The 21,378-nt window shown below is 43.1% G+C and overlaps 1 protein-coding gene across 4 annotated transcripts in view; it reads left to right on the top strand.

The window, feature by feature from the left end:
- The window catches only part of alpk3a (alpha-kinase 3a), a 94,358-nt gene that overhangs the window by 56,024 nt on the left and 16,956 nt on the right, over positions 1-21,378 (top strand). For all 4 annotated transcript variants that reach the window (XM_063070868.1, XM_063070870.1, XM_063070866.1 and 1 more), the window contains exons 6-13: positions 3,440-5,573; positions 11,333-11,480; positions 11,738-11,865; positions 13,538-13,573; positions 13,675-13,949; positions 15,644-15,732; positions 15,828-16,045; positions 17,881-17,929. In XM_063070868.1, coding sequence (XP_062926938.1) covers positions 3,440-5,573; positions 11,333-11,480; positions 11,738-11,865; positions 13,538-13,573; positions 13,675-13,949; positions 15,644-15,732; positions 15,828-16,045; positions 17,881-17,929 — 3,077 coding nt within the window. The remainder of the gene's footprint in view (positions 1-3,439; positions 5,574-11,332; positions 11,481-11,737; positions 11,866-13,537; positions 13,574-13,674; positions 13,950-15,643; positions 15,733-15,827; positions 16,046-17,880; positions 17,930-21,378) is intronic.

Raw genomic sequence — 21,378 nt, 5'->3', positions numbered from 1 at the left:
TTCTGTGGAAAGAGTGGAGATTGTAACTAACTGGAGAGTCTGACATAGTTGGCTAAATGCCTTCCTTCTAGGGCAGTGGTCCCCAACCACCGGGCCGCGGACTGGTACTGAGCCACGTAGCATGTGCTACCGGGCCGTGAGGAAATGATATGATTTGGCGATATGAGTCAGCTGCACCCTTCCTCTTCCCTGTCACACACTGTTGAACTTGAAATAGCCTACCAAATTATACCAATTAACACATGAAACCTAAAATAACGCTAACATAAAGTAAAAGCAGGACTGATATGATAAATGCACAGCCTATATAAAGTAGAAATAATGTATGTACAGTGTAGTTCCACTTAACAGAATCGGGAAGATTAAGCCAAAACTGATTTGTAGAAAAAAAATCGGCATGTACACGCATGCGCACACAGGTGCCAGCGCAAGGCTTCATGGTCATGGTAGTCTTTCTCGGGATAAACACAAGTGTCCCGTATTTGACTGCTACTTTTGTCCCTTATTTGGGAGTGAGAAAGTTGGAAACCCTACTTGAACACCCCCACCCCCAGCGGTCGGCCGGTCCGCAAGAATATTGTCAATATTAAACCGGTCTGCGGTGTAAAAAAGGTTGGGGACCCCTGTTCCAGGGGTAAGTTAAATGTGATTAACCTTTCTGGATTCATCATGAAGGAAGAAAGTGTTGTGTAAAGGATTAACAGCTAATAACAGCCAGTGTAAGATAAAGGAAATTCTTCCTCAATTTTATGTGCCCAAGGTTGTGACTTGTTTGTTACCGTAGATCATTTTCTTTTACACTTGGCTTATGATTCAATATTGTGTAAATTAATATGTCATTATGAAATGTAATCAGCTAACAGCACTGTGTGATAGTTCAGATGGATGATACATTGAGACAGATACTCCATCCAACGTGATCCCACCACTAGTCACATGTTTAGCTCCTGCGTTTTGCAGGGATGCTCATTTTGTGACTCTCTGGTCTGCTCTTCTGTCCCACCCACCTGTCCCATGCAAGTAGAGGAGATGAAACATCCATCCTTTCACCTTTTCCCTCTGACCATCCTGACACAACAATTTTACCAGCCAAAGCAACAATTCGCGTGCTCTTGTTCCAATCTAGTCACCGTATTTGCCATTCACCATGTGGAATCCCCGACATTAGGGAAACCAAGCACAGATTGGGTGCTTGCTTTGTGGAGAGCCAGCGTTCAGTTCATGGGTGACCCCGAGCTTCAGGTTGCCTGCCATTTTAACTGACCACACTGCGACCATGTTGCGTGCGGCCTCCTGTATCGACACAACACAAGTAGAGGGCTATGAGCAAACCTAGGTAGTTCTAAGGTAAGGACATGTTGGGCACAGCTTTGGGGGCTGAAGGGCCTGTATTGTGCTGTAGGTTTTCTTTGTTTCTAACACAAGCTTGAGAACCATTAGACCAACTTCCACGTGGACACGTTGCACACTTCAGGACTCGGCAACGAGTTCCTGTTTTATCAGGACTGGCCATTTGCATTTGCGTTTCTATTCCCTCTCTTTATTTTCTTTCATTTGTATGAACTGGCCAGCTCAGCATGTCTCAGTGGGCCAGACTATACAATATCACCTCGACTTCATAATATTAGCAACACATTAGACAGACAACTGCCCTTTCAACAGCTCTCTGTCATTTAATTTCATTACAGGCATTCCCCTTGCTCTGCCCTTTCACCCTCCCCATTCCCCTCTGCTACTTAATTCAACTTGGGTTTCAGGTTCTGATGACCTGAAACATTAAATGTTCCCTCTTTCCACAGATGCTGGCAGACTTGCTGAGTTCTTCCAGCATTTTCCGTTTTGCTTTCAGATCCCGGTATCTCGTTTTATTTGTTTGCCAGACACCACGTATTTCTGCAATTTGAACATTTTGTTAGGTTTCTTGGATAACCTGTTTGCATAATGGAAAAAAAACAGTAAGCCTAGAAGAGGGAAGTAATTAAAAAACATTGTTAGGAAAATCTCAGCTGGTCAGGCAGGGTCTGTGGATAGTTAGTATTTTAGGCTTATGATGTGTTATTAGAACATGCAAGAAATGTTTGTAGGAAATGTATTCGAACACTTGGGAGTGGAGGGTCCTATTGTAGGCTTCAAGTATTTTTGTGCTCCCATTACAAGGAATAAAATACTGGGTAAACACGTCAAAGTTCCTGGTGGGTATGAAAGGTGGGGACATGGGAGACCCAATCCTTGGTTTAGTTGGGAGAAGAGGAGGTTAGAGTGGGTGTGAGGAAATGAAATTACCATGCAGGGAGCCCTGTTAATGATGTGGTGGAGGGGGGGGAACCAGAGGGAAGGTGTGTTGCAGCCCCAGTGGCACAATGAAAAACTAAGCAACAGAGATGTGAGAGAAAACTCTGGGAGCAAGGAAAGAAGTCTTCAATGGAAGTGGAGTGGGAGAAGCTGCGGTTGGTCAACCTGTAAGGGTCAGTGGCCCTAATGGTTCCCTCAGGTGAAGATACAGAGGTCAGGAAATGGAGGAGATTTGTCAGGGATGGGCTTTGTGAAAGTGAGAGCAGGGTGTCTATAGTTACCAAAGTTGAGGCCTTAGACTCTGGGCTTTAAACACTTTTTTTTCAATGTAAAGGAAGAACCACTGAAGTTGGCAGGCCATTTCATCGGGCTTCTAAGTCAACCACACAATCCCAAAACTAATGTAAGCGCTCTTCTTTCAACCCACCTCTCCCGTTTTTCATTACGCACATTACACGCATATGTTGACTTTCATTTTGCGCCAGAGGACTGGGCACAAAGATTAGTGTAGAACCTTATTTCCTCAGCACCATTGTCTTTTCCTGAGCATCTTAACATGGACCCACCTCAGGTAGACTTAAAACATCCACAAATTGTGAAAGACTATCCCCGAGCTCCTGGCCTTTGTTAATCCATCAATCACTATAATTAAAACATGTTTTCTAGTTGCTTGTACATATTCTAGTTGCCTGTATTACAGCTGTGACTGCACTAAAGAACTACTTCATCAGCTGTAAAGAGTTTTGGACTGTGCTTGGTACAAGCAGGAAATGCAGGATTTCTTTCTTCCTTAAATTTCTTAAAATTCTGTTAGTTTTGTATTCTGCAGGTGAGTGACACTCGGGTGGATCATTTGTTGGAAGTTAACTGACTCGAGGATGCACAAGTTTACATTTATAATTTTCAGCCTTTTCACTTTTGCTTCAGTGTAAACCCAACCCCAATGTCATTGCTTTTGCTTTGCAGATGCTGTAATGTACCGACCACAGTCAGAAGAGAAAACCTTGTTAGGTTTGAACCACTCTTAATTAAAAAAAACTTGGTTAAAACTTCACCAACTCTTCCCTAGCAGAACTCCCTAACAAATCCTGTGGCATAGTTTTTGATGCTGATTTAAAGGTTCATCTCCTCTGGTTTTGTTTTTCAGGCGCTGGACTTGGAGAAGCAGGTAGAACACGATGCTTCGCCTGCCTCTGAGAGGGTGGACAGTGAGTCCAGTGTTGGTGCCTTCAGTGATGAGTGGGAGAAATTGGATATCCCGAGCAGCCCTGAGCAAACTGACATCTCAGACGTGCAACCTACTCCAGTGATCTTGACCTTGAAGGTGACAGAGCCATACCTAAGGGACTGTTACAGTGAAGACATATCACTACCTCAGAGTGATGAAGAGGTAAAGCCAGCCGTCCGGAGGATAGATGCTGCTACACAGACTGTCCAGCAGGAAAGTTTGGACCTCACAACTGATATTAAAGCAATGGAGCTCACTGCTACACCTGTTGTTGATAACTCCCAAATTATTGTTGTCCCCCCAACCTGTCCAGAGGGGCCGGTACTTGTAGATCAAGTGCCCCCAAAATCAAAGGAGGCAATGGGTCAACAAGTTGCTGCAGGTTCGCGGCCTGAAAGCACATCCACTGGCTTGGCAGTTCCCGTTGTTGAAGAGGTTTCTGATGATGCAAGTTGTGGGTTTGAGGAGGAAGAGGTTGCTGAGATTGAAGGTAAATTGTTGAAAGACGATCAAGTGAAGCACGCAGAACCTAAGGAGGAGGGGCAAAGAGAAGTATCGCCAGATGGTTTTGGCTCTAACTTCGTGGAAAAATTCCTATCTTATTTGAAAATACCTGGTTTTCTATTGGGTGAAATATCTGCCACCAGCACTGGGAAACCAGAGGCAAGTACTGATATTCCACCTGTCCCTGCCTTGCACTTGTGCAGCGAAGACACAATTAAAGAGTGTACAGATGTTTCTGAATCCCCAGCTACTGGTGTGGAGTTGCTGTTGGAGACAGAGGCTGCCTGTGTTTCAGCAAGTGTGCTTCCGGCCAGCACTGAAGACCTCCAGCTTACTGGTGGAGACAGTGCATTGGATGCATCATCAGGAGAGACAGTCGTTGATCCTGTTGAACTCAACATTAGGTCATTATTGACTACCGCAGAAGAACCTAACATGGACTCTGTGATCATTGTGACACCGGCGTCAGAGTTAAGTGTCGATGCCCCTGTCTCTGCTGTTGTACACCCACATGCCCGTGAAGACGATAGCACTGTCACTGTGGTCGACGCTGGTGATTCAAAGTTAACTCTTCAACCAGCTGTCCCAGAGATACCATCCGGAAAGTCTACCAAGCCAAGTAAAGCTGAGGCATTAAAGTATCCAAGCTTGGGGGTGGTATCTTCATCTTCCCTTCCAGTCACCTTGGAAGTTAAGAGTCCTGCAAGTCCAGAGGAAGAGCATGGTACTTTGGAAAAAAGTAAAACTGATGTTACTGCGCACGAGTGTGTTGTAGACACTGCAGAAGAAAGCAGCAGGGTAGAGAAAATTGTAGGAGATGGAAATAAGCTGTTGGAAGTGTCATCTGCCCCCAGCAATGGAACGGTTCCCACTCTGGAAACTGTAGCACCAAGTTCTGAAGATGTAACCCCTGGCAGTGCTCTACAGACAGCAAAGATAACGCCAGTTGTGCCGGTGGCAGAACCAAGCCAAGTGCCGTCCATTGTGGTGGACAGTGTAACAGCGAAGAGCAGAGTGCAGGAGAGAATAGAGGATAACAAGGCAGTGAAGAAAGACACACCCACAGCACAAATCGTGCAAGGCTCGGGCGCCAAGGCGAAGCTCAGCGATGCGCTGCCTGTCATCCCGTCTGCCACTCCAGAGGAGCTCGCCTCAGGAGCCCGCCGCAAGATCTTCCTGCCCAGGTCCAAACAAGTGGACGAACTGGAAGGACTCGCTTCAGAAGTGCTGGGCTTGCCAACGCACCCAAAGAAAGAAGAAGCAGCAGGGCGGAAGGTCCATGCTGAGGGGAGCATCAGCCACTCGGAGGAGGAGGAACAGAGTCGATTCCCATTAACTCCCAAAAGGAGTGTGGTGCTATTGCAGGCTCCAGCAGTGCCGCAAACCACGCCGCTGGAGAGGTATTCCCCAACGACAACACGGAAGATGTCAACACTGGAAGTACCAAAGCTTTACGAAGACCCTGGAGAGAAAGCAGAGACAGCCATGGACTCTGCTAAAAGTGGAGGGAAAACAGAGGATACCAAATCAACAAAGAACTTCTTGAAAGGTAAGAGGTCAAGCTAACTTTTACCGGAAATTTAGCCTGGGCTGCAAAGATCCATTCCCGTGGCAGCCCAAGTTGCTAAGGGAAACAAGAGCTGAGATTGCTGGGGCTCTGATGGACATTTTTGCATCTTTGTTAGCCTTGGTGGAGATACCAGAAGACTGGGGGGTGGGGGTGGCTGCTTTTGCTGCCTTGTTCAAATAGAACATTAGAAATAAGACAAGAAACTATAGGCTAGCAAGCCTTACCTTAGTGGTAGGGAAATTGATAGAGAAATTTCCAACGGACAGGATTTATGTTACTTGGAAAGACAGAGACTGATTAGGGGGAGTCCATATGGTTTTATACGGTGGAGATCATATTTCACAAATCTGATTATTTTTGATCACATAACTAAGAAAACTGGTGAAGGCTACGGTAGGTGTAGTTTACATGGGCTTTCGTAAGGCTGTTGATAGGGTACAACATGGTAAACTGGTCCAGAAGGTTAAGGAACGAGGGATTTGAGGAACGCTGGCTAATCAGATCCAAAAGTGGCTTTGGGATAAGAGGCAGAAATTAGTGACAGATTGGGGTTTTTCTGCCAAAGTCTGTAAGAAGTGGTGTGCCTCATTGATTAGCTCCATGATATAGAAATGACTTGGATGAGAATATATGTGGTCTGATTAACAGGTCATATGTCAGCTGGAAAATTGGGCAGAAATGTAACAGGTGGAATTTAATCCAGACAAGTGTGAGGTCGTATACTTTGGAAGTAAAATTTTGGTAGGACGTGTGGAGTAAGTGGCAGAGACCTTGGAAGTACTGATGTACGGAGAGACCTTGGGGTGGAAGTCCATAGCTCCCTGAAAATGGTGACACAGGTTATAAGGTAGTAAAGAAGTCATTTGGTATGTTTGTCTTCATAAAGTGAAGTATTGAATGTCAGAGTTAGGACATCATCTTGTAGTTGTATAAAATATTGGTTTGACTACACGTGAGATACTGTGAATAATTCTAGTCATCACACGACATGAAGGATGTGTTAGAAAAGTGTGCAGAGGAGATTCACCAAGATGTTGTCTGGAATGCAGTTATAAGAAGATTATTAGATAAACTGGATTTATTTTCACTGCAATATAGGAGGCAGAGAGGATGGTCTAATAGGAATTTATAAAATTGTGAGTGGTTAGGCAGGTTAGAGAGTCAGACTATTCTTTCTCATGACACAAGATTTTCGTGGCTCTGGAGGTTGGTGTTGCCATCCGATGTGTCGGAATACTTGGAAGATCGAAAGCAGCAAGCTGGCTGCTGGCTATGTGCTCAGAGACTCGAGTTCTTTGGGCACAGAGCTTGGAAAAAGCGACGCAACAGACATAAATTGGTGAGTTATTTTGTCTCCCCTCTCACTGTGAAATGGGGACATCCCTTTTTCTCTTATTGGGGGAGAGAGAGAGAAAGCCTGTGGTATGTCGAATTATTGGGTGAATGAGTAGTCTTTGGGGTACTGCAAGTCTGTGTCTTTATTGATGCTTTGCTGCAGGCTTGAGTGCTCGGTGGAGGGCACAGATGCTTTTTTGCTGGTGGGGGTGTTGTCGCTTGTTGCTGCTTATGTGTGGGAGGGGGGAGCTGGGAAGGACTTGTGGTTCTAACATTAACTGTCACTCACTTCTTTGGGGCACTCCTCTGTTTTCGTGGATGTTTGAAAAGAAAAAGAATTTCGGGATGTATATTGTATACATTTCTCTGACATTAAATGTACCTATTGAAACCTATTGAAACAAGAGATCTAGAACTAAAGTGAGAAGGGAGAAGCTTAAATGAGATCTGAGAGGTTACAGTTTACATACAGAGAATGGTGGGTATTTGGAACAAGTTGCCAGAGGAGATGGTGGCAACAGGTATAGTTACAATGTTCAACAAGTATTTGAACAAGTACTTGGAAAGGTTTAAAGGGATATTGGCAAACTGCAGGCTAATAGGACTAGTGGAGGTAGGAATCACAGTTGGTATGTACAAGACTCAATTTTGTGCTGTACAATCCTTCGACTCAATTTAAAAATATCGTCTGGACCTTTTGCATCATTTGGGGTCACTTGAAGGCTGGGAGACGGGAAAATACTTACTGTGCCTCACAGTGATGTTTGACCACACTAATCACAGGAAATTAACGGATTTTTCTGTTCAAATTGTTGGATTTTAGATGGGTATTTTAAAATGCGTTTGTCACCTATATGGGTGATAATGTAGTAATGTGGATCAGCAGATTTGTGGATGACACTGAGATTGGGGCTATAATGGACAGTGAGGAAAGTTATCAAAGATTGCAACTGGATCTGGATCAGCCTGGAAAAATGAGCTGAAAAATAGCAGATGGAATTTAATGTAGACAAGTGTGAAGTGTTGCACTTTAGGAAGACAAACCAGAGTAGAGCTTACATTGTAAGCAGTAGGGCACTGAGGAATGTGGTAGAATAGATTGATCCTAGAATACAGACCCATAATTCCTTAAAAGCGGTGTCATAGGTAGATAAGTTAGGAAAGCGAGCCTTCATAAATCAAAGTACTGAGTACAGGAATTGGGATGTTCTGTTGAAGTTGTATAAGATGTTAGTGAGGCCTAGTTTTGAGTATTATGTTCAGTTGTGGTCGCCCACCTACAGGAAAGGTATCAATAAGATTGAAAGAGTGCAGAGAAAATTTACAAGGATGTTGCCAGGACTTGAGGATCTGAGGATAAGGAAAAGTTGAATAGGTTAGGAATTTATTCCTTGGAGCACAGGAAAATGGGCACCATGGCAGCATTGTGGTTCATACGGCGCTATGACAGCTTCGGGAACCAGAGTTCAGAGTTCAACTCTGGCGTCCTCTGTAAGGAGTCTCTGTATGTCCTCCCTGTGGAGTGCATGGATTTTCCCCCGATCCTATGGTTTGCTCCCACTGTTCAAACACATTACGGGTAGGTTAATTGGTCATTGTCCCGTGATTACATTGGGGTTAAATTGAGGTGGTTGGATGTTGCTAGGTGGTGCGACTTGAAGGGCTGGAAGGACCTACTCTAAATAAGTAAATAAAAATAAAATGGTGGGAGATTTGAGAGCGGTATACAAAATTATGAGGGGTGTAGATAGGATAAGTGCAAACAGGCTTTTTCCGTTGAGGTTGGGTGTGACTAGAACTAGAGCTCATGGGTTTGGGGTGAAAGGTGAAATGTTTAAGGGGAACATGAAGGGGAGCTTCTTCACTTAGAGGGTGGTGAGAGTGTGGAACAAGCAGCCAGTGCAAGAGCTCGATTTCAACATTAAGAGAAAATCTGGATAGGTACATGGATGGGAGGATTATGAAGGGCTGTGGTGCGTGTGCACATTGATAGGACTAGGTAGATTAATGGTTCAGCATAGACTCGATGGGCGGAAGAGCCTGCTTCTGTGCTGTAGTGCTCTATGACTCAAAGACTCAAAAGGTTGTGTGGACCAATGAATTGGCTAAAGCTGCTTATCCAATGTGCTTTTATTTCTGTAAATAATACATACTGTACATCCGTTTAACTACATTCCCTGTGAAGTTTGGGGTTGAGGTATAGAACCTAGGTAGATCTTTCATTAATTCTGTAAAGGAGTGATATTTTATCCCTGCCCTTTGAAATATGTTCCTGCTTTTCTGGGAAGTACAAAATGAAACCTTTTGTATTGGGGGCAACGTTCAACCGTCTGCCCACTCGTTATCCACCAACCATATTGGTGCCCAAGTAATAACTCATCACTCTTTTGAGGTAGAATGATGTTTATTGGCTATGTAGCTCCCTGACCCACGTCGGCTCGCAGTATTCATTTCAGAAAGAACAGTGGTGCAGTTATCAGAGCTGCTGCTTCACAGGGCCAGAGACGTGGTTCAGTCCCGACCTTGTGTGCCACTTTTGTTCTCCCTTCCATCGACCATGTGTGGTTCCCTTGGGTGCTCCCCTTTCCCCCCATATCCTAAAGACGTGCAGGTTGGAGGGTTAATTGGCTGCTGTAAATTTCTCCTAGTATGGAGGTAAGGGGTAGAATCTGGGAGATGGGGGGGAGTTACTGAAAATGAGGGGGAGATTAAAAGCAGGACTGATGTAGGGTTAGTGTAAAGAATGGTTGACAGTCCGCATGGACTCTGTGTGCTGCAGGGCCTGTTTCTGTGCTGACGTTCTCAATGACTCTTAACCTAACATGTTCAGAGTCCCCACTTCATAACACCTCCGATAGGGCTCTCAGAATCTAGATAATGTTGGTTCCTGCATCACCTACTGAGTAAATTATATCCGGCTTAACTCCCTGTAATATATTTGTAGGAATAGCTCCAATCAGATGGGTGACAATGTGTGGACGTCACTCATAACCATCTCCATTCTCTTTCAAAGATGTTACTTATCAAGCTTTTGGCCATTGTCTTCCTCAGGAAGTTCCTGATGGGAGCAGAGGTGCTCATTCTTCACAGCAGCACTCTGAGGAGGAAGTGTCATTATCAAACGCTGGTACTCCTACTCGTTATCACAAATGTCTAATCAGCCCATCATGCGGCAGCAATACAATGTAGGAAAGTATGCATTGGTTCAGTTGCACTTTCAGAACGACCCATCAGAATGGGGAAGAAATGTGATTTAATTACTTTGACTGCCAAATGGTCGTTGGTGTCAGACAGATTAGTTTGCGTACCTCAGAAACTGCTGATATCCTGGGATTTTCATGTGCAACAGTGTGTAGAGTTTACGGAGAATGATGCGATAAGCAAAAGAACACCCAGCGAGTGGCAGTTCTGTGGGTGAAAATGTCTTGTTAGTGAGACAGGTCAGAGGAGAATGGCCAGACTGGTTCAAGCTGACAGGAAGGTAACAGTAACTCAAATAAGCACACTTTACAACAGCCGTGTGCAGAAGGACATTTCTGAATGCACAAGACATTGAACCTTGAAGTGGATGAGTTTACAGCAGCAGAACTCCACGACCATACACTCAGTGACCACTTTGTTAGGTGTAGAAGTTGCCTGATAAAGTGGCTACTGAATGCATATGACTCTGTCTTGCACTTTGACACTCCAAAGAATTGCTTGAGATGTTTTGTTATGTTGAAGATACAATAAAAAAAGTGGAAGTAAACAGAATATTCAGAATGGTGGGTAGCTGTTTCTAGAAAAATAAGATATTAATAGTGAAAATTAAAAAAAATTAAAACTGAGGTTGCTGAAATCGAAACAAAAATGATGAAAATACTCAACTGGTCAGGTAGCATCTAATATAGTTATATGTTATGGGGATTAGATAGGTCACAGTACTAGGGAAGTAAACTATCATTGTCATGTTTAGTGAATAAAAGCCCACACAGAGGGCACAGTAACTTGGATGAAGATGATAATGTATTATTTTTGCACATAGATAAGTTAAGGTGAATAATTGAGCCACTAATTCTTGTGTCCCTTAAGACATATTCCATTTCTGTAATAATCATTGTTAATGAATTGTAAAGTAACTTGATGTTAAAGCTATGGTTTAATTTTAAAGAAGCCAGCTGGACTATGTGAAAGAAGTACACTGTGGTGACCTAAGAAAGGTTTGACAATCCAGTCAGAAAGAGGGACTTCTTGTAAATCATGGCTTTCTCTCTTTCTCACTCCCAGTGTACAGCACAGTATATCCATCCTTGAAAAGTAACTTACAGCATATTCTGCTTGAGCTGCTGACTGTATCAGTGACCACCATTTACTGGTGCTTCTCTGTACCACCGTGACCAACTCTCTTATTTTACCATCTTTAGCTCCACAGGTGATTCGAAAGATCAGAGCTGAGCAATTTTCAGATGCTTCTGGGAACCTGAAGCTTTGGTGCCAGTTCTTTAATGTGCTGAGTGACTCCACCATCAGATGGGACAAAGATGGACTTCACTTGAACAAGCTAAAGCGAAGGTAGCCATCACCAGCTTTGCTCCTGTGCACTGGGACCCAGTGATAGATTTATTTATTTCAAGTGGATTGGTTCCTTATTGTAGTTTCATCTGGGAAATACTGTAGGCAACTCTTTAAAGATTTTGGGGCAATGTCTCGTGTTTGGCAGTGGACTCTTGCAAGGTGCGGTGAAAAAGCCTAGTTCCACTGGTGGTAATGCTTGGAACTGCTTGGATTTGGCTAATATTTATTTTCCTTTCTTGGTGGATTTTTTCCAGCGCTGGTGATGAGAGTCAGGTGTCATTGGCAATTGCTGAGGCTTCAGTGAAGGACTGTGGTGTTTACAGGTGTGTCATGGAAAACGAATATGGTTCGGATGCTACCGATTTCCTCTTGAGCAATGAAAGTAAGTGGAGATGTTAGATTGATTTGTAAAGCTTCCAATGGTTTTTTGGAGGGACTGCGGATGGGTTTGTCATAGTTAGGAACCTAAATGTAATAAGAATTGCTGTGTTCTTTCAGAGAGCGGATTAAGGCACAAAGGGGCGGATAAAAGATTCTTTTGACCTGTGATAGTATGTTTATCATCTTCTCTGTCTTGGACATTACAGCGATTTTATAAAAATCTGTTATTAGGGTACAGCACCATTATTGGTGAACCAAAAGTCTGATAGACTGATGACACTAATGAAGATCACTGGCCTTTATTTCCTCAGAAGGTTAATGAAACTGGGCACATTCCCTTTGACCCTCACTGATTTTTTTGGGTGCATCTTGGAAAACAACCTTTCCTGCTGCATCATGGCTTGGTATGGCTGAGACTGCAAGAGAGTTGCGGACTAGGCTCAGCACATCGCAGAAACCGGCCTTCCCTTCGTGGACTCTGCCTGTACTTCTCACTGCCTCGGTAAAACAGCCAACAGAATCAGAGGCCCCTCCCACTCCAGTCATTCTCTCTTCTCCCCTCTTCCATCAGGCCCTCAGAACTGCTGCTCACTGGATGTTTTGCTTTTCGCACCATTCTCTGCAAACTCTCTAGAGACTGTTCTGTGTAAAAATCCCAGGAGATCAGCAGTTTCTGAGATAATTACACCATCCCATCTGGCACCAACAATCATTCCATGGTCAGTCACGTAGATCACATTTCTCCCTCTTTCTGATGTTTAGTCTGAACAACAAATGAATTTCTTCTTCTTCTGACTTTTAATGGTGTTTGGCAGCCCAACTTGGAAGGTGCATTACTGCCACCAACTGGACTGGAGTGTGGTGCAGAGAGTTGGGCAATAAAACCCCTACTAGTTCTTTATTAAATGAAAACTAGATTATCCCAAAAGGCACTATGGATTGTAACTCATGAAAAACTGTGAATTAAATCACAAACAAGAGAAAATCAACAGATGCTGGAAATCCAAGTAACACACACAAAATGCTGGAGGAGCTCAGCAGGCCAGGCAGCATCTATGGAGAAGAGTACTGTCCCGTTGAAGGGTCTCAGCCAGAAATGTCAACTGTTTACTCTTTTCCACAAATGTTGCCTGGCCTGCTGAGTTCCTCCAGCATTTTGTGTGTGTTACTGTGAATAAAAGTCACTCCAATAACTCAAAAGTTTTAAAATGAAAACTATCAACTCCCCAAAATATTAGTGAAGCCTCCATTTGACCTTTTCAACCTTGTATGCTTAACTGAACCGCTTGACCATATCTGCATGCTTTCATGCATTGAGCTGCTGCCACATAATTGGCTGTTAGATATTTGCATTAACGGCCAAGTGTATAGGTGAACCTAATAAAGTGGCCACTGAGTGTTTGATAATGACACCTCTTCCTCAGAGTGCTGCTGTGAATAGTGAAGACCTTTGCTCCCATCAGTGACTTCCTGAGGACTGCACCTTAACCTATTGTATCAAAATAGTGCAGAATTAATGAAAAAAAATAACTTGATTAGATCTTGATTTCCTCTGAGCGAGTTTAAATTGTTCTAGGACTTTATGTCCATGCTCAAAACTATCCTGGTAAGATATGCTGCTGTTGTTTGTTTTGTTTTTGTATGCATATTAAAATCTCTTATCGTTGCTGCAGCGTTGAGTGGATTTATTTCAAGAGAAGAGATTGAAGGTAAGGTTCATGCTTCGATTTACCTCACTGAGTTTCTTTATCTCCTCCTCACTGTTGCTTATAATCTAATGTGCGTGCGTTGCCTTGGGTCTGTGTTTCAGTGGGTGAGGAAATTGAGATGACCCCCATGCCAATCACCAAAGGTTTAACTGACACAGGTTTCTGGGGCAACAAACTTTTTGGCAGAATTATGACAAAGGACCTTTACGTTGGTAACGGATTTCGGCGTAAAGCGAGCCGGGTGAAGGTTATCTATGGATTAGAGCCGATATTCGAATCTGGTGCTACTTGTATTGTCAAAGTGCGAAACTACATTTCTTATGGGACCAAGCATGAGAGTGGCCTTATTGAAAGCAACCACAATCTCACTATGCAAGTAAGTCATGCACTTTGATCGAGTTTGTTAGTTATATCAGAAATGATTCTGTTGCAATGTCTATGGATGGTTTTCTTTACTTCCTCATCAACCTTGATGGGTTGGTATTGGCTTTCTGGAAACTGAGGGGTCAGGAAGTTGCAGGACAATAATATATAGAAGCAGAAACCCACTAAGTCTGCCCTGCCATTCAATTGTGGCTGATTTCTTTTCAACTCAATTCTCCCACCATAACCCTTAACCCACACTCACCAGTCAAGAATATATCAATCTCTGCCTTAAGTACACTCAGTGACTTGGCCTGCATGGCCCTCTGTAGCAGCAAATTCCTCAGCTTCACCATCTCTGGCTGAATAAATTCCTCCTCATCGCTGTTTTAAAAGGATATCTCTTTATTCTGAGGATGTGCCTAGATTCTCCTACTTATGGAAATATCTTCTCTACATCCATTCTATCCAAGCCTTCATCTGGTGGCATTTGTGAGTTTCGTGGGGCAGTATTCAGGAAATTCTTCATTGACTGGTTGGGGAGATGGTTGGCAAGGCCAGCTATTCCTCTTCTCAGGATGGTGAAATGCTGAAATTCTCTACCCTGCCTGGCTGTGGAGGCTAGGTCGTTGGTCATGTTCTCCCATAAGATTGCGCTTTTGAAACAGCAGGGGATTGAGAGCTACAGAAAATTGGTACTGAAGAGGAAATGGTTATAGTGAAAAGCTGGTTAGACTCGGAAGGATTTGGTGCCCTAACCTTGCTCCTAATGTCCTATGTTCATAGCAATTACTAACCCAAGTTAATTAGCTCCTTCATGTTCTACTCCCCAGCACCATCTTTTCCATGTGACATTTGCACTCACTAAGTAGAAATCTCATTTGAGTGAATGAAGTGGCTAATATAAATAAATTAATAATATTTAAATGTCAGGAGGATATGGTAGTCTCAGACTGGTAGTTACTATTCGAGGGGATCACTGCTTCCGTCAGTGACTTCCTGAGGAGTACACCTTGCCCTAGTGAATCAAAATAATGCAGAGTGAAAAGTAACTCAATTACTGTAGGTCTTGCCTTCCTCCTTGGAGGTTATTGTAGGATCTTGTGACCTTCCTCACAGTATCTGAGCTGTCCTGGTGAAAGTATGCTGTTAGATTTTGATACCAAACTCCTGAACCAGAACCTCTATCTGAGATCTGTTGTGGGAAAAGATTACCTGGCAGACAGAGGAAAAGACTGAAGGATATAATCAAAGTTTCCTTGATGAATTACAGTACCTTCACTGACTCCAGGGAACCTCTGACCAGTGGAGAAGAGGAAAAGCTTTGGTTTTGTGTTAGGGACTCGGGGGCCATCCACTGGGAGTATGTAGAGGCTCTGCACAAGTTGAGGAAGGAATGTTCCTCACAAGTGGCCCATCCACCTGGTAACCTCTCACCCACCACCTCCTGCCCCATCCACAGAAGAGTTTGCAGTTCCCATATCTATCACTTCAGCCACCTGAGAACGACAGAGAAAGCCATTCACCCTTGATCTTAAGTGATTGCTGAAGAAGAACGAGTGTTACTGATTGAGGATGTTTGGGTGAGAGTAATGCCAGTAGTTCTGGTTGTCATTCCAATAATAATGGTAATATTCCTGGGGCTGTCAATGTACGAGATTATGATAACATCTGAATTTATAAGCAACTTTTTTTTTTAATTTACAGGAATGTAAACTTCAAAATACAGCAAGAGAATACAGTAAAATATTTGCAGCTGAAACTCGGGCAGTCGATGGCTTTGGTTCAGTGCCAGAGTAAGTGTTTTGCCTCATATCTAATCCTCTCATTACTATAGTCTGATCTTTTCAGAAGATGGTTCTTTATGCCTCACCTGGATTTGTGTTCCTAGGGTAATTCCATTGCACTTGCTCTATCGGCCTGCCAACAACATACCTTATGCAACCATTGAGAGGGACTTGGCTGGGCAATTCATGAAGTATTCTATGGAAGACAAGAGTAAGAATGTGGTAGATGAGTCTGCCTCTGAAATTGAACAGAAGTGCCTCACCTTTCAACACTGGGTTTACCAATGGACAAACAGCAACTTGCTAGTGACTGACTTGCAAGGTAGGATAACAGTTACACCTTGTAGGACCGAAGGGATTTTGCATGAAGTACCTCTGTAGACTTGAGAAAGACTAGCTCTGTAACGAAGAAGGTACTTCCAGAGATGGAATTCCTCAGAGGGTGTTATACTCCATTTTTGCCCCTCTGTAGTTACTTTATAAAGGTAGAATATTGGCCGTGAAGCAGAGCCAGAAAGGGAGATACCCACGGCTGGGAATTTGTACCATTTGCCAACATGAGTCAAGCCCCATTGTTAATGCATCTACGGTATATGGATAGGGTTGAATAAAATGGATGTGACAGAAATGTTTCCAGTAGTGGGAGAGGGTATTGGATCTATAGAATTCATTACTATAGATGGCTGTGGAGGCCAAGTGATTGGGTATATTTAATGAGGGGTTGATAGGTTCTTAATTAGGGTGTCAAAGGTTATGGGGCGAATGTAGGAGAATGGGGTTGAGAGGGAATAATATATCAGCCATGATCAAATGGTGGAGCAGACTCAATGGGCCAATATCTGCTCCAATGTCTTATGGCCTTGTATATCTGTATATTAAGATAGCAACAGGCTGCACTGAAAGCACACAGCAATCAATCATGCAGCCTGAACTGTACATTACTGCTACCCGAGGTTCACTAGCAACCTTCCCTTTTTAATGAAGATGATGATAAATCACCAAATAAAATAAAGGGCCGTGTGACTGTTACCAGGAGATAAAAGTAGCTGTGGAAGGTTACCTTGCTGCGTAGGTGCAAGGCTGTGGGTGTGCCTCAGTTTTGTGGATGCAGGGTATCAACGTATTTCTGAGCTCTCTTACATTGTGCTGCGTACGTTCTTGTGTGCTTGATCCTTCTTGGAGACTTTTCCTGCAACTGAGCACCCTTGTGATAAAGTAGCTGTATTACCATGTCTGAGGTCACTGGCAGTCGGAAGCTCTTGCAGTGGTTAGGAGAAGCTGGTGAAATGGTTCCTCTGCCCATGCAGTTCCTGGTGAGATTCTGGCTGTGTAAATCCCTGTTAGATTTAACATCATTTGCTAGCCCGTTCCTCAGTAGTCCAAGTCATCCCACCAGCTAGAAAATCTACTTAGTAAAGCACACCCCTCTTTGTACTCGAGGAAAAGCAGTAACATTGAGCTAAGTGAAGTTCTGCACTTGGTTGGGCAAAGGATCACTAAACTGCCACTGTATATAGGCAAAGGATGGAATGGAGGAGAGAATAAAACGGGCTGGAGTGGGATGAGTGTACTTGAGTGTCTAGTGGTCCTGGTCCTGTGGTGTGTTACTCTGTGACACCCTGACTAATTCCTAAATGTTTGTGCCCTGGAAGTGAGGCACCTTAAGGGACAGAATTCTTCACAGGTTGCTCAACTCCAAAGTTTGTAAAGATTCATCACTGTGAAGGTAAAATGGTGAATGGGAAGCGCAGAGTTGGGGACTGGGCTTCCCTGGGCTGGGTATTCCTTCTGCTCAAAGCCAAGGAGTTGCATGTTCTGGTAACGTGCCCTTTGGCCCATTGAGACCCTGCCATCCATCAAATCCCCATTGACATTAGGCATACACCAATCACGTTCTATTCTCCAATTAATGTACAAAACTGCAGGTCTTTTGGGGTGGCAGGAAACTGGAGCACCTGAAGGATGGAAAATATATTCACAGGGAGACTGTTAATTCCACATAGGGAGCACTGGAGATCTGGAGTGAGGCCTCATCACTAGGCAGCAGTCCTGTCCAAGGGCCCATCGTGCCTCGAGTGAGACCCAAGTCATTTTGATAGCATTAAACTATTATTATTTTCTCATTGAACTTTTCCACCTGTTTGCTTATCTACACAGGAGTGGGACTGAAGATTACAGGTGTGCAGATTGCAACTAATTCCAAAGGGTAAGTCCAGGTTATAATTCGTCCAGCACAGACAAACACCATAGAAGGCTTCTTTTCCAGAAGTTCAATCTGGTTCAGTCCATGTGTGACTTTATGCATGCATTCTTCCACTTATAATTATATTAATTTGCATATTAATTATAATTTGCTTCCATTGCAAACACTTCTGATTATCAAGTTGATGGAATTTCAATTTTGAGAGTAGAACTGGTAAGCCATCTGCAGCACCAAAGATGCATTGCAACAGATACTGTAGTTTCTGGTTAATTGGGACACATCATTTTGGCCCAAATAAGCAGGTCCTAATTAGCCAAAGTTTCATGGAAATAGTTAAAAAGGTATATTAAAAAAAGGCAAACTACTGTTTAACTGAGTAACAAATCATGTATTTAAATCAAATACAGAACAAATTAGAACACTACCAATAGTACTATAGTACTAGGTACCAGTTCTTAATAATTATCGACAGAGGAATTCATCCAGTGTATGCTGCTGTTTTCTTTTGATTGACTGTAAATGAACAAAATCAGTGCAGACACTTAGTGCAGATAATGCTCTGCTTCCAATGCCTTCCTGCATGAAGCAGAGTTGCAATCCAACAGTAAATTTCCTGCCATCCTGTGTGGTCGCTAGCTCAAGCTGATGATGGTTGCTGGTGTGTCAAGCCTGCAGTTGTAGATCTCGGCACTCCAGTTATCCCTGCCAGCCGATTATAAGTGGTGTTAGGTGGATGGCTGTTAATTTGGTCCAGTAGGGTAATCTTTTTCAGTTACTGTCATATCTTCTTGTGGCATCTTGGCACGGGTTTGAAATTTAAATAAACAGAATTATCGTAAATCACTGCTTTTGAATCAGCATCCGTCTGCCCAAATGGATAACATAATACAAAAGGTTTTGGCCCTTTCCCTAGATGCTGCCTGGACTGTTGAGTTCCTCCAGCATTTTGTGTGTGTTGCTTTGGATTTCCAGCATCTGCAGATTTTCTCTTGTTTGTACATAATACAAACACACACAACTGACACTATTTAAAAACTGTTTGCTCTAAGCACAGTGTGGTGTCTAAAAGCTATGTAAGTGCACATGACTGACACTAGTTAGAAACAGTTTGGCACAGTCTCCTGTCCCATTTAAGCCACATAGTGTCCCAAATAAGCGAAGTGAAGGCCAGCTATTTTCTTGATTAGGTTTCATTGTTTAAGATTGTCCAAAATAAGTGGCTGCCCCAATTAGTCGATGGTCTAATTTACCGGAAACCACAGTGTGGGGCTTCAAGTGAAATTTATCACTGAACCACATCGATATTAGTTTGGGTGAGGAAAATTTGTACTGTGGGTGGAGATGTTTAGAGAGACAGTTCCACACTTAACAGGTTTTGGAACTGAAGGCAGATGGATTAAAATATTTTGCCATGCATGCCTTGAATTTTCGAAGCATTTAAAATGGAAACAAATTATAATTATGGATTTTATTAACAGATAAAACAGAAAAATGATCAGAGTATAGTGAGGCAAGCAAGGGTGAAGTAGACTCTAGTAAATCTTTGTGTTGTTATTAGAAACATGAATATGAACACTCTGCCTACAATTTTCCAATTCTCTAGATAAAGGACGAGTGTTTGAGGAGTGGACTACAGCTAATGTACTTTTGCTTAAAAAGTGAGCTTGGGAATAAACTGGATAATTACAAGCAATTAATTTCTGCAGAGAGAAAATAATCAGAATTAATTCTAAATGTAAATTTTCATTTAGCAAAGTACTGTATAGATTATTCAGGAATAGTCAACATGGATTGATTAAGGGGATATCATATCTGACTAACAACTTGGTTTCTTTGAGGAGGTAACACAAAGGATTAAAGTATTGTTGAGGGGCTGCATTTGGTGTGGTAATACATTGATTTTAGTCAGTGTCTTCCATTGCAGCTTGGTAAAAACTCAAAGCCCTTGGAAGAGTGACAAAAGGGATCCAGAATTGTTTTAGTGGCAGAAGGCAGTGGTTAATGGTTGCTAAGCATTTTGTTGATTTGAAGGCTGTTAGCAGTGGGTTCCACTAGCTCAGTACTTGGTCCCTTGCTCTTAACAAATTCATATGTAAAAGCTAACAGTGGCGAAGAGGTTAGTGCAATGCTTTACAGTACCAGTGACCCGGGTTCAACTCCCGCCGCTGCCTGTAAGGAGATTGTACGTTCTCCCTGTGACGGCGTGCGTTTCCTGCAGGTGTTCTGGTTTCCTCTCGCGGTCTAAAGATGTACCGGTTGGTAGGTTAGTTGGTCATTGTAGGTTGTTCTATGGTTAGGCTAGAGTTAAATCGGGTTGGTGGGAAGCAAGGCTCAAAGGGGCAGAAGAGCCTATTCCACACTTAATCTCATTATATTGATACATAGAAGTAAATAGTAAAGAAGTTCTTAAAGGTCACCAAAACTAACTACTGAAGAGGAAAGTTATAGAATGCAGGAAGATAGCGATGGTCTATAATCTATATAAGTGTGAGGAAGGTGGGTGCTGGGTGCAACAAAGAAAAAATGTTTGGTAAATAGAAAAAGAGGGGCCTTGAAGTGCATTTACAGGAATCCCTAAAGGTGGTCGGGTGGGTCAGATGGGTGGTTAATAAGGCATATAGACTACTTTCCTTTCCAGAGAATAGGAGAGCAAGGATTTCATTTTAGAGTAAGATACAGCATGAATTAGACCTTGGCTGCAGAGAAAATGCATGATTATATTGGAGAGGGTGTGTAGGAGATGTATGAAGGCATTTCACATGCACTCCTGAGTTGTTGGTAGGAAGATCAGAGGGGAGATGGGGGAAAGTAAAGTCCGCAGGGGGGTGACAGGGGTCTGGAACTCTCTGCAGGAGATGTAGTGAAGATAAAAAGCGTCCTCACATCTGAAAACTACTCCAGTGTGTAATTAAAGTGTTGTGACCTTCAGAGCCACAGACTGAGTGCAGGAAGATGAACTTAGGCCAGAGAGTGCAATGATCTACCGTATATCTGTAGCAGGATGCACACAATCCAGCCATTCAGTCCAACTGTTCCCTGCTAGAATTTATGTTCCACATGAATTCCCTTTTGCCCTTTATTAACCTTTGATTAGCATAACCTTTAGTCATTTCCCCCATATATTTATCCTCTTAAATGCATCTGTACTATTGACTTCAACTACTCTTTATGGTAGCGTGTTGGATACGTATGTTCCCTCAGAATTCCTGTTGGAGTTATTAGTCATTATCTTCTTTATGCTCCTTGTTTTTAGGAGCTCGAACCATCCTATCTCCCTCTGGTTCTCCACCTCTTTCCCTTTATTCCATGGCCCATTGTCCCCTACTATCAGATTCCATCTTCTTCAGCCATTTTCCTCTTCTACCTATCACCTTCCAACTTCTCACGTCCTACCCAATTTTCCCCTTCCCCACCCACTTGTCTTCCCTTCGCACCAGGATTCATCTATCACC

The sequence above is a fragment of the Mobula hypostoma genome, chromosome 18, assembly GCF_963921235.1.
Source record: "Mobula hypostoma chromosome 18, sMobHyp1.1, whole genome shotgun sequence".
Lineage (NCBI taxonomy): Eukaryota > Metazoa > Chordata > Chondrichthyes > Myliobatiformes > Myliobatidae > Mobula > Mobula hypostoma.
The sequence above is the reverse complement of the archived record's forward strand: the minus strand, read 5'-3'. Positions and strand labels throughout refer to the sequence as shown.